Source organism: Podarcis raffonei, chromosome 7 (assembly GCF_027172205.1).
Source record: "Podarcis raffonei isolate rPodRaf1 chromosome 7, rPodRaf1.pri, whole genome shotgun sequence".
NCBI lineage: Eukaryota > Metazoa > Chordata > Lepidosauria > Squamata > Lacertidae > Podarcis > Podarcis raffonei.
Genome location: NC_070608.1, coordinates 28253753 through 28266076, shown reverse-complemented (window position 1 = coordinate 28266076; position 12324 = coordinate 28253753). Strand labels below are relative to the sequence as shown.

General features: G+C 42.5%; 1 protein-coding gene across 1 annotated transcript in view; it reads right to left on the bottom strand.

Moving 5' to 3' along the window:
* The window catches only part of CNGB3 (cyclic nucleotide gated channel subunit beta 3), a 93510-nt gene that overhangs the window by 2734 nt on the left and 78452 nt on the right, over positions 1–12324 (bottom strand). The window contains exons 13-19 of the mRNA XM_053395821.1: positions 11298–11439; positions 7673–7832; positions 7184–7281; positions 5695–5778; positions 3112–3230; positions 2111–2257; positions 7–178 (exon numbers count right to left, since the gene is read on the bottom strand). Of these exons, the coding sequence (XP_053251796.1) occupies positions 7–178; positions 2111–2257; positions 3112–3230; positions 5695–5778; positions 7184–7281; positions 7673–7832; positions 11298–11439 (922 nt within the window). The remainder of the gene's footprint in view (positions 1–6; positions 179–2110; positions 2258–3111; positions 3231–5694; positions 5779–7183; positions 7282–7672; positions 7833–11297; positions 11440–12324) is intronic.

The window sequence follows — 12324 nt, the reverse complement described above, 5'->3', positions numbered from 1 at the left end:
GAGTACCTGTTCCTCCATCTGTCTCTTCAGCTGGATAACAGCCGCCATGCCACCACCTTTTCCACCCAGCAGCGCTTGGAACATCTTGGGTGGTTCTACTTTCTGTGTTAACAGGGTCAAGCCTTTGGCAGGTGCTGCTGGTCCTCCCACAGGCTTGCCTGCCTTCTTTATGAGCACTCTAGATCACAGGAAAAGTGGGAGGGAGGGGGGGAAAGAGAGAGACAGCACGTGAAATAGTATTTGAACAGCCACCTCTCTATTTAGTAGTTTTGCAGTCCCTGTAATATTCCTGATCCTGGATTCCCAGCCTGCCAGCAAAAGACACACAGTTCGTCCATCAGCTTTTATTGGAGAGGGAAGCCTTGTGCAACGCCTGACCTCCAGCTTCCAGTTCCATTATTTGTATTTCATTTGTTTCCTTCAAAGCGCTCAGGGCTTTGAATACAGTTCCCTCCTCCCATGTTCCATTAGGAATTCAATAATTCTGCCTTGTTTGTGTACCGTTTTGCCTTGCCACCCAAGGCAATCAAGCGGCAACATATAAAAGCACAGACCCGCGCACCAGGGGGACTTCCTTTTAAGTTTCAGTTCTAAGCAATAGCCATCTCACGCCAATCTGCATACTGGTGGCTGCTTAAAAATTCAAGGAAATCCAGCGATTCCTTGCAGAAACGGATTAGTCCACTCTGGAAATAATATGGAAAAGCTGAACGGATTTATTTTATATCGGCAAGATACATGAGAAAAATTAATGCAGACTCCTAATTAGGTCAGATCTGTAATTGCCTCCTGGGCAAGGGCAAAAAATAGGTAAGAGTGATTGTCCTAGCCACCAGTAGGCATATGAACATTAAAAGCCCTGCTGGATCAGGGTTTTTAGGGTTAGACTCTATTTAATCTAGCATCCCATTTCTCATAGTAGCGAAACAAATGTTTCTAGGTAGCCAACAAGCAAGTGCATGAAGGCAACAGTTGTCTCTTGTTGCTCCTCATGAGCTGGTACTCAAAGCATACAACTTTTAAACTTAGTGGTTGTATATAACCATTACGATGAATAGTCCCTGGCTGGCTACCCATGATCTCCAATGAAACTGCATGGGCAAATATTCTTTTGAGAATATGTATGCATTTCTAACTGAAGGCTAGAACTCAAAAGAGTTACGTTAACTTTTGAAAGATAAACACAAAGTATTCTCAAGAGGTCAATAGCAGAAAAATCTTGCAACAGTAGTGTAATCTCTCCTGATTGTAAAGCTGCATTTTAAAAGAACACATTCCTTTATACATCAGAAACATGGTCATCTAAGTAATGGAATTACATGGAATTAAAGAAAAAATCACAATAGACTATTGACAACTCTATTGGCTTTTGTTTTTTGGGGTCTGTAGCTTCTGCAGATGCATTGTTAAAAAATGACCCAGGGGATCTCCTGCCATTCACTCCTATTATTTTTAAAATATTTGTTTTTTTCTTGCTGCACATGGTGCAGAGTACTTTATTAGTGATACCTAAACCACAGAGACTAGGGCTTGCCGATCAGAAGGTCGGTGGTTCGAATCCCTGCGACAGGGTGTTCTCCCGTTGCTCGGTCCCTGTTCCTGCCAAGCTAGCAGTTCGAAAGCACGTCAAAGTGCAAGTACATAAATAGGTACCACTCTGGCGGGAAGGTAAACGGTGTTTCTGTGCGCTGCTCTGGTTCGCCAGAAGCGGCTTAATCATGCTGGCCACATGGCTCGGAAGCTGTACGCTGGGTCCCTCGGCCAATAAAGCGAGATGAGCGCTGCAACCCCAGAGTCATTCGAGACTGGACATAATGGCCAGGGGGTCCCTTTACCTTTAAACACCTGCCGCCTTTAGTTTGTCCATAAGCACTACATATGTTTGTGGAAATTTGTGTTGTGGGCCTGTCCGCTGGGTCTTTTAAATAACTTGCAATGTCCCTGATCTTCTGGCATTATTAGCCCCAAGTTATCCTTCCTCCAACATTTGCAGCCATGTCCAGCAAGAACCATATGTCTAAGAAGCAAATGCTCTTCTACACAAACAGAGAAAGAGATGCCAGTTCTGCATTTTAAGGCAAATGGTCTATAGGTTTGTGGAAATACTTACTTTCCCTTCTTCCTCAGGAGCTTTTCAGATTCAGGGTAGTGCACCAAGATTTCATTGAGGGTCTTCTTGTCAAGAATGAAGAGGTTGGCAAATCCATGGGCCACCACATTTGCAGTCCGCCGATTTCCCCCGCTTGCAGCTAATAGGCTGAAAGGACAGAGAGAACATTTATAAAAATATTTACCACTATATCATTAATAATATAAAAGCAGCTTACTGTTTTATATATATCATCAGAAACCATCAGCTAACTATTATGGAAAGTATTTTCTTTATTGCCTGCATAATGCTAATGGCATAGAAAAGTTTTCAGCAGGCATTTAAATGTTGAAACAGAAGGTACCTGCTGAGTATTGACAGAACATTCCACCAGACTGTGCTGCTCACACAAAAGACTCTGTTTCGTGCTTCTGTCATATGAGCCTTTCCTCGCTAACTCCTGGAGATGATCTTGGTGATTGAACTAGGATAGGAAGGATGTTGGTGGTCCCTAAGGTACACTTGGGACGCGGGTGGCGCTATGGGTTAAACCACAGAGCCTAGGACTTGCTGATCAGAAGGTCGGCGGTTCGAATCCCCGTGACAGGGTGAGCTCCCGTTGCTCAGTCCCTGCTCCTGCCAACCTTGCAGTTCGAAAGCACATCAAAGTGCAAGTAGATAAATAGGTACCGCTCCGGCAGGAAGGTAAACGGCGTTTCCGTGTGCTGCTCTGGTACAATAAAGCGAGATGAGCGCCGCCACCCCAGAGTCAGCCACGACTGGACCTAATGGTCATGGGTCCCTTTACCTTTACCTTTATGGAACAGCAAAGGCAAAAATGTTCCTCTTCAACCAGGCCTTTCAAATGTGCTTGGAGGAGGGGAGTTTATTCGTTTGTGGTGTTTTCTTTTTTGTACTTGTTTTTATTATTATTTTGTTTTTATCTTTTTTTTTATATGTGGTGAACTGCCCAGAGATCTACAGACGAAGGGTAATATACAAATTTAATAAACAAACATTACCTGATTTCTCCAAATACAGCTCCTGCTCTCAAAGTGACCAGGACCTTGGTGCCATCAGGACCTCCCAGCACTTGAACCTCTCCTTGTTTGATGATGTACATTTCTCTACCAATTTCTCCCTAGGTACAAACACGCAGAAGAAAATACTCTCAGTCCATGGTAGCTCAGTGGTAATAATGACACGCAATTGCAGAAGGAATATTCTTTAAAGAGTCATGACTTATTTCTGCAGCTGGTGAACTTGCCGCAAACTGAATCTCCGCTTTGTAACACTGGCATGATGAAGCAGCTTCTTCAACTGTGCAGTAAAATCACTATGCCCTGTTTTGAAAGGTTTTCCCATTGTAGATACAGTAATGAGGAATAATTAGGTATCTCCTCCTCCCTCCAAGGTGGTCAGGGTGGCCAAGATGGGAGTTGCTCCATTTTATCCTCCCAGTGACTTTGCCAGGATGAGTTAGTCTGAGAGAGAGAGAGATACTAATCTAGGTAGGCTTGCACTCCCCATGAAGGAACAAGTTCACTGTTTGGGCTCCTATGTGTCACCAGAATCTCATGTAGCTTTGGTGGCTAGGCGTGCTTATGCCCAGCTTAGTCTGATTCGCCAGCTATGGGTATTTCTGGACCAGGGTAGCCTGGACTCGGTTGCCCATGCTTTGGTGGCCTCCTACAATGGAGTGAAATGACCTAGAAGACAGCTTGGAGGTTACAGCTAGTGTAGAAAGCAGCTGCTAGGCTGATAAGTGGGGCAACCCAATGAGACCGGGAGTCCTGAAAGCAATGCACTGGCTGCCAATTAAGGTTAGTACTATCATACAAAGCCCTAAGTGCCTAAAAGAATGAGTTCCCCAGTATCAGCCACTTCAGACCCTATGATTGGCTGGTGGCGGCACAGTGCTGCCACAGGGGGCTGCCTGGTTGACTCTGACCTGTGACAGGGCCTTCTCAGTGGTGTTCCCTCTTTGTGGAAGGCCCTCCCTAGCGACGTGTTTCTGTTTTCCCTCGTGACTGACATATCGTCTGGACATGGAACTGAGAGGGGGAAATTCCTCCTCGTCCTTTGACTCAGGTAGCAAAATGCCTTGGGCCGGTCCATGGATACAGAATGATTTTAACCTTCACAGAGTTGAAAAAACTATCCATAGATGTGACTCTAGTTAAAAGTATCTCTCTCTATCTCACCTTGCCTCTCCCATTCTCCAAGACAAGCATAGCAACAGCAGCCCAAACAAATGAAACACTGCACATTCCAAAGCAAATCAGCATTTTAATTATTTTTCCTAATGATCATTTGCATAATTTCAAAGAGGAAATCAAGAATAATCAACCAACCAAAGCATCTGCTGTTTCTTGCATATTTACCAGCTCATTTGTGAGCTGATTAGCATCCAAATGAAGCCAATTATACCTGGACAAACAGGACTGAAATGTCTGCGCTTATGATATATGTACTCCAATCAATGTAATCTAGTATACTATAAAAGAAAAGGTAGCATAAAACTGGGGTGTATCCATCATTTATATAGTCAGTGCGGTCCAGGGTTTCAAGCATTACTTTTGTAAATAATAGATCTGGATTTGAACAAAACCTCAGCCATACATAGGTAAAGATTTAAATCGCTTGTCAACTTCAGGGCCAAAGTAGATGTGACATTAAATGCATGTAAGAATTTAACGTGCTTGATTTATGTCTCTTCCAACTCTATGATTCTATGATTTCCTTTAAATAGTAGCTACGGTATGTGTGTGAGAGAGAGATCAGGGAGGCAATCAAGACTGAGAATGCAGTATGGGGGGGCCTTTAACCCTTTCCCACCATGCTGTGAACTTGAAAAAAAGTTATTCTCGCAAAAGTTACTATTTGCTCCAGGATGGAAGCTCCTGTAGGTACCAATGGATGCTTCATTTAAATGCCAGACAACATCTTCCAGATGTGGCAGGGGAGTGGAATTTTCATCAGCACCTTCGTGCAGGAGGAAAAGGCTAAGCTGAAGTTTTAGGCTTATGCTGAAGTCCTAATCCTGATTTCTGGGTTCTCCCCAAAAGACACAGCATTAGTTTGGCCCACACTTAGAAAACTGCTGTACTTTATCATCTAGTCATTAAAGCAAGCATTGCTATATCAAGACCGATCATTATTGGCAAAGCGCAGAACATTTAAATGTATGTGTCTCAGATTCTTTTTTCAGATGGCAAATCACAGAATTTTACAGTTCAGTCTCAGGCATCTCTCTTTACACTTATATCTAGTTTTGTGTCTGCAACATTTCAGTTAAATAATGAAGTCTAATAATGTATGCCAATAGATAACTCATATTTAAATTCCAGTTGCTCTTATTCTATTTAAAAAAAAGAAAGAAACCCGCACATATATATATAAGTAATAAAATCCATATTGTCTGGGCCAAGTTTGAAATTTGAGAGTACATTATTATTATTTCAAATTGCACTCTAATTAGTTTTCATGCAATGTAATTTGCCCAAGATTAATTTTGTTCAAATTTTATTCTTGACCCATAGCTGAACTCCTTTTTCTAATGCTCTCATTATTCTTGCATTTGTAATATAAATTGTCAAGATCACCTTTTTGCAGACAAAGTCACCAGGTAAATACACAATGGATTTCAGTCTCAGCAGCATGTCACAGATCATTTGGTTATCACATCCCTGTTAAAAAATTGGGGGGGGGGGCGAGAATAACCAGAATCAGAATTATATTGTATGTGAAATGCATACAGGTAATGTTACACAGAACTGGCAGAAGCTCAAAATACAAAAGAAGAAAAAGAAGATTAAATCTAATCTTTACTTGTGGATCATAGAAGTTCATTCTAAGATTAGCTAGGTTGCAGGGAGCATGCATATGCTCACCCATTTAATGGTTTAGTTGCAACAAAGAATTCTTGTGCAATTAAAAGTTTGGGGATTGTGGCCCCAAGGTTTGTTACACCAACCATTCATGACTCCATGTGATAAATGTCTTTTTAATTATTGTTCTTTTCCTACATTTTTAGTGATTCTTGTTTTTATCTGTAAGCTGCCTTGAATCCCATCAGGGAGAAAGACAGGGTATAAATAAAAATATAATAATGCAATGCAATACAGTACAATACAATACAATGACACTCGCTCCAGCCATTTAGAATCTGGTTTAGAATCTGAAGCCACCCTTGTGAATCTGTAAGTGACTGTAAGTGCAACCCCATTAGTCACACAGCAACAACAGTCTGCTGTGCCACTGTTGGGATGGCTAGGATGCAGCAATGACCCAGAATTCTTGCTGTCAATTGGAAGCATTGGGTAATTGTCTCCTTTAAGACAGCAACTTGTATAAGCATCCTTCATGGCTTTGTCAAAGCTTATGAACCTGTGTGGCTCCTGGTGGCTGGTTCAGTCCCACTGTGAGCCACTGGTAACTACATTTCTTTCCCGTGTGCTTCTGCCTTCACAGGGCCACCATGTTGAAGATTCATTCCCCGTGCTTGCAGTCATGGGATTGTTGTCTATCACATGACGGTGTATGTTTTCATTCCACAGAGTGGGAAGTGACGGAGGCAGGATGTCTGTGTTACTGTGTTCCATGAAGTCCTTTGTTCTTTCTCTTTGCTGTCTGATGAGAAAGAGTCAGAATGCTCCGAGTGTTTTATATGTAAATAAACATAGATTAGCCAAATGCTGAGCTGCTGAGCTCTGTTACGCAAACTGCACAGACTCTGCGGATCCCTGAGTGTGCCGATGTCTGTTGGCATCGGTCTCTGTGATGTTCGGGCAGAAGAAAGCTTTTGAAGCTCCCGAATGAACGACCAGGCGGGAGAGAACATGACAGTCGGGTATGTGTCTCTGCCAGGGTCCTACTCGAGAGTAGAACGGCTCCTGACACACCGTACTTGGTCCTAGTTGGGGATCATCGGCATTAAAGCAAGTGTGTAGCTTTGATTTTATCTGTTGTACTTAAATTCAAAATTGCTTACTGGAATAGTTTTGCTTGTTTGTTTGGCAATCAGGATTACTGCAAGCAAGCAAACATCTTTCCAATCCTGGATGTTAGATTACATGAAAAGAAGCCACTTACTTTGAACAAGTCAACTTTACTGACAATGGCAAAGTTCACATCGATTGCAATGGCTAGCTGCATCTTTCCTGGCATCTGCTCCAGTAATTCAGATTCATCTGTAAAGCAGGATTGCAGAACAGGTGAGGGGGAGAAACTTTTTTAAAAAACAAAACAAAAATTGTGCTACATTGGATCTCTACCGACCAAAAACAACTACAAAACTAGAATGATTAGAAGGGAAGGGCTGTCAGGAATACTTGATAAAAGCTTGCAAAAGTATTATCCAAATTTAGGCAGCCTTTCTGATCAGTTTCAATTTAGGATATGGATTTATTAAAAGAATATATTGTTTATAAAGCACAAAATTATTTGATGAAATCAAGTGCAGTAGTTAATAACTGCTGCTGATTCCCAGTCCATTGTCAAAGAAACTAAATTATATTGATATTCCCAGGGAAAGTGGGGAGGTTGGGGTGTAAGTGTCTTTTGAATTCTTCTGAATTTTACCCAGCATTCCTTGCGAATCCCACGTATACTCATACCAAGTTCGAACACGATTCTGAACAATTCTTGGGATTGTGTTGACGTTCATGTAAGATACAGTGTTATCCATACAGGCACGGTAGTAGTTCTGCCCTGCTGTCGCTGCGCCAATGACATCTCGCATCTGCAAATATCAACCCGTATCGTTAGAAGGCTATTATAACAGTCTGTTGATGTTTTAGTCACTTTTAGATGACATCTCCTGCATTCATATTGTTTTGTTTTTATTTGTTGGCTGAGGTTGGCTGTTAATGTTATCGACCTTTTAATATGTCATGAGCTGCTTTGTTGATGTGATAGTGGTAAGGAAGCACAATTTTATATACTTATGCTATACTATGCAGTTGTTCATCACTTTTCTTACCCAAAAAGCCCAGTTTTGTTGCCCAAGGAGCGTCTCCACCCCCATCGTTCAGCCTGGACACTGAGATCCAGTATTGAGGGCCTTCTGGCAGTTCCCTCATTGTGAGAAGTGAGGTTACAGGGAACCAGGCAGAGGGCCTTCTCGGTGGTGGCGCCCTACCTGTGCAACGCCCTCCCATCAGATGTCAAGGAAATAAGCAGCTATTTTATTTTTAAAAGACATCTGAAGGCAGCCCTGTTCAGGGAAGTTTTTAATATTTAATGCTGTATTGTTTTAAACATTCAATTGAGAGCCACCCAGAGTGGCTGGGGAAACTCAGCCAGATGGGTGGGGTATAAATAAATTATTATTATTATTATTATTATTATTATTATTATTATTATTATTATGTCATTATGAAAAAAAAATGCAGTCTTCCTCTGTGGTGGATTATGAGTGTGCGCTCTGTTGTGAAAAGGGCATATGCCAACATCTAAACTAAATATTTTTATGAGAAAAAGTATAACAGACTAGAAGCACCCTGATGTCAAGGACTGGCTGGATGAGGAAAAGTGGTGGGCGCCGCCAGCCCAAGAACCCCTCAGGGACAACACAGAGGAAGAGGAGTTTGGATTTGATATCCCGCTTTGTCACTACCTGAAGGAGTCTCAAAGCGGCTAACATTCTCCTTTCCCTTCCTCCCCCACAACAAACACTCTGTGAGGTGAGTGAGGCTGAGAGACTTCAGAGAAGTGTGACTGGCCCAAGGTCACCCAGCAGCTGCATGTGGAGGAGCGGGGAATCGAACCCGGTTCACCAGATTACGAGTCTACCACTCTTAACCACTACACCACACTTGGACCCAGAACAGTGGTGGTGGGACACAGGGGTGCAGTTTGCAGAAAGGACGAACTGGGAGGTGCTAGGTTTGAGTGAACATGGGGGGCAGAAGAAGGAAGCCATTCCAGGACAGGACCGGGTGCCGAGAATCTCAGTGTGAGCGCAGACTCTGACAGAGAAGAGGCAGAAGCTGCTTCTACTACTCAGCAAGTGGATAGTCCTGTTCCTACTGGCTCGCCTCCTCCACTGACACCCAGAACATGAAGAGTCCTGCACACTGCTGAGCAACAGGCCAGACAGGCCCAGAGAGGAAACTCTCCCTGTTGCTGCAGTCTACAGATGTTTGGGAGGAGTCAAGACTAAGGGGACTAGAGAGGGAAGGATGGGCCAGACGCCACTTTCCAGCAATGTCTTCAACTAGGGGATACTAGCCCAGATGTGTTTTCACTTTTGTGAATAAATGCTAACTGCATTTCATGTCTTATGTCCTTTTCCTGACCTGTGGATGACCTGCATTCTCCTGTCAGCCCCTGGACACCTAAGATTCATTGACTTTATTCTGGAATGATGCTACTATAAAGAAGCACAGGAGGATTGGGCTGAAATTGTATTTGCCTGATTACACAAGACCAGTTAGTATGCTCTCCAAATAAACAAGAGCCTCCAGAATCATACCTGTGTGTTTGCAGTCCGTCGTGAAACATAAGACTAGCTGCCAAGCACAGAGTGAAATTGGCAGTGATATTAACAGAGTCTAAAACTGTAAGCCCATTTCCACTTACCTGAATTCTATGGGATTTACTTCAGAGTAGACATATATAGGATTACTTGCAAATGGAGTTCGTGCACCGTTCAAAATGCTCACAAGCTGTTTCCTGACTCCCAATAGCAATCAACTCAGCAACTAAGCTAATTTGTAGAAAGATCCATTTGATAAACAACAAATTAGCCTTTGTAGAGGACAAACCAGGCCTGACTGTTGTTGTTTTTTTATTACTCCAGGATAATATTTACTTCCCTTTTTCCCAATAAAGAGACTGGGAGCTGGGTGGGAGTGATTTTCTAAAATGTTGATTTTAAAATAACATGATTCAAAAAGGCCAAGACAATTTTGGCCCCCAACAAGATAATAAGCAGTAAAGGTGAGGACAATGAGGAAATCAAGAGTTTCATAAATTTGTTATGGGTCATCTAAGTCAATAACAGCATCAAAACCATCTTCAACAATACATTTTCATTTCTTTTGGCACCATGAAACTCATATCAGATATTACTATGAGAAGAATGGTGTCAACCCTTTCTAAATGGTTTGGTCACATTACAGAGCATCAGTGTTTTCTGGAAGTTAAACAGGATTTTCTCCCTGGTATACCTATATGGAAGACCACCATAGAATGTGTGTTGGATGGTGAATGAATGAATCTTTATTTGTGTCAGCCATTGGTCTTAGCAATAGAACAACAATATGATATACAAAAAATAAAAAAGTGAATTGTATAAAATACATTTTAGGTTTTGAATCAATAGTCAAATAGTGGATCTTATTCTAATTGCCCCAGCTAAAAGCCTTGCAACCTTTGCTGTCTCCTGGTCATCTTGATCTGCCAAGAGAAAGGACACTGTGGCAGGGGCTGGGCGACCCGGAATGGACAATAAAAGAGGGATGATAACCTCATTCCTCAAGTCTTTATAAAGAGTGCAAGCCAAAAGGGCATGTTGGATGGTGTGTTCCGAGATGATCTTGGAGCTTCCGGTGCACATACTTTCCACCTTTGCTTCAGCAATGTCAGAAGTTCCAGGTTATACAGAGGAGCCAGTGATGCAATATCTTCCCATGCCAGGGAGTGTGTACATGGTTCTCTTCCTCCACATTTCATCCTCACAACAACAGTGAGGTAGGTTTGACTAACAGACCATGACTAGCCCAAGGCCAGTCAGTGAGTTTCATGGCTGAGCCAGGTCCTAGCCCAACACACATTCCAGTGCGCCATATCTGCTTGAGGCCATGGAGAACAATTTCTAGTGGGCATCAGTCCTGGGCTAGATGGATCAATGGTCCCATTTGACTCTATATATGGGAACCTCATAACAATTTCCAAGGAGTGATTCCCTCAGAAAAACAAGGGCATATAAATACTGCTTCCATGAGTATCTTATTTTATTATATTTGAACATCAACATTCAGAGCAGACCATAGAATTTTGCCATTTATGGTTCTAGAAGTTTATCTATTCAACAGACATCACGGAGGGGGAGATCTATACAGGTGAATATCTAGACATCTTTGTACCTGTCTCTCTCTAGTAAAAACTCATATTTTGATGTGAAGACTAAATGTTAATTACACAGATCGCTGGAAACATCTTAAACTTAAGGGTCAGTTTAACCATTAATGCCTTTGCTTACCTGACCAATCAAGCTGGAAAATACGAAGACCCCTGAGAAGAAATTCAGAAGTTGAAAGATGATTTCAAACATGGTTACTGGTTCTGGAAGCCCACCGATAGTGATTAAAGTGCGAACTGCCCAGTAGTAACATCTTAGATACCTGTAGATAGAATACAATTTTTGATATCATTATTCTTCTACATAGGTTTCCAATGCAGAAATACTATTCTGTATTATTCTGAATTTCAGAATCAGGAAAAATGTCCTCCCTCCACCTCCTCACTGCAACTAGTCCTGATAATTAATGAACTAAAAAAAAAGTATTACTTTATGGTTTTATTTAGAACAAGGATGGGAATCCTGTGGTCTTCCAGATGGCCTTGGTCCAGTATGCCTGAAGGAATGTCTCCACGCACATCGTTCAGCCCAGACACTGAGGTCCAGAGGCAAGGGCCTTCTGGCGGTTCCCTCATTGCAAGAAGCGAAGTCACAGGGAACCAGGCAGAGGGCCTTCTCAGTAGTGGCACCCGCCCTGTGGAACGCCCTCCCACCAGATGTCAAGGAAATCTGACTTTTAGAAGACAGCTGAAGGCAGCCCTGTTTAGGGAAGCTTTTAATGTTTGACGGACTATTGTATTTTAATATTTTGTTGGAAGCTGCCCAGAGTGGCTGGGGAAACCCAGCCAGATGGGCGGGGTATAAATAATAAATTATTTATCATCATCATCATCATTATGTTGCTGAATCCCAACTTCTATTCATTGCAGCTAGCATGGACAATGATAAGGAATGATGGGAGTTGTAGTTCAACAACTTCTAGAGGGCCACAGGTTCCCCACAAGGGGTGTGTGTGTGTGTGTGTGTGTGTGCCACTAAACATGTCATTATTAAGTACAGGTGGTGTCTGTAGAGACACAGTCTTCATAGTTGTGTTGGCTGTTGGGATACTGCCAGGGAGATAAAGTCCATCTGAGCCCCCAAGCTCGGTGCCGGACGATCCATCGACCTCCCGTAGTCAGGCAATATCAGCAATTCAGCGACACTA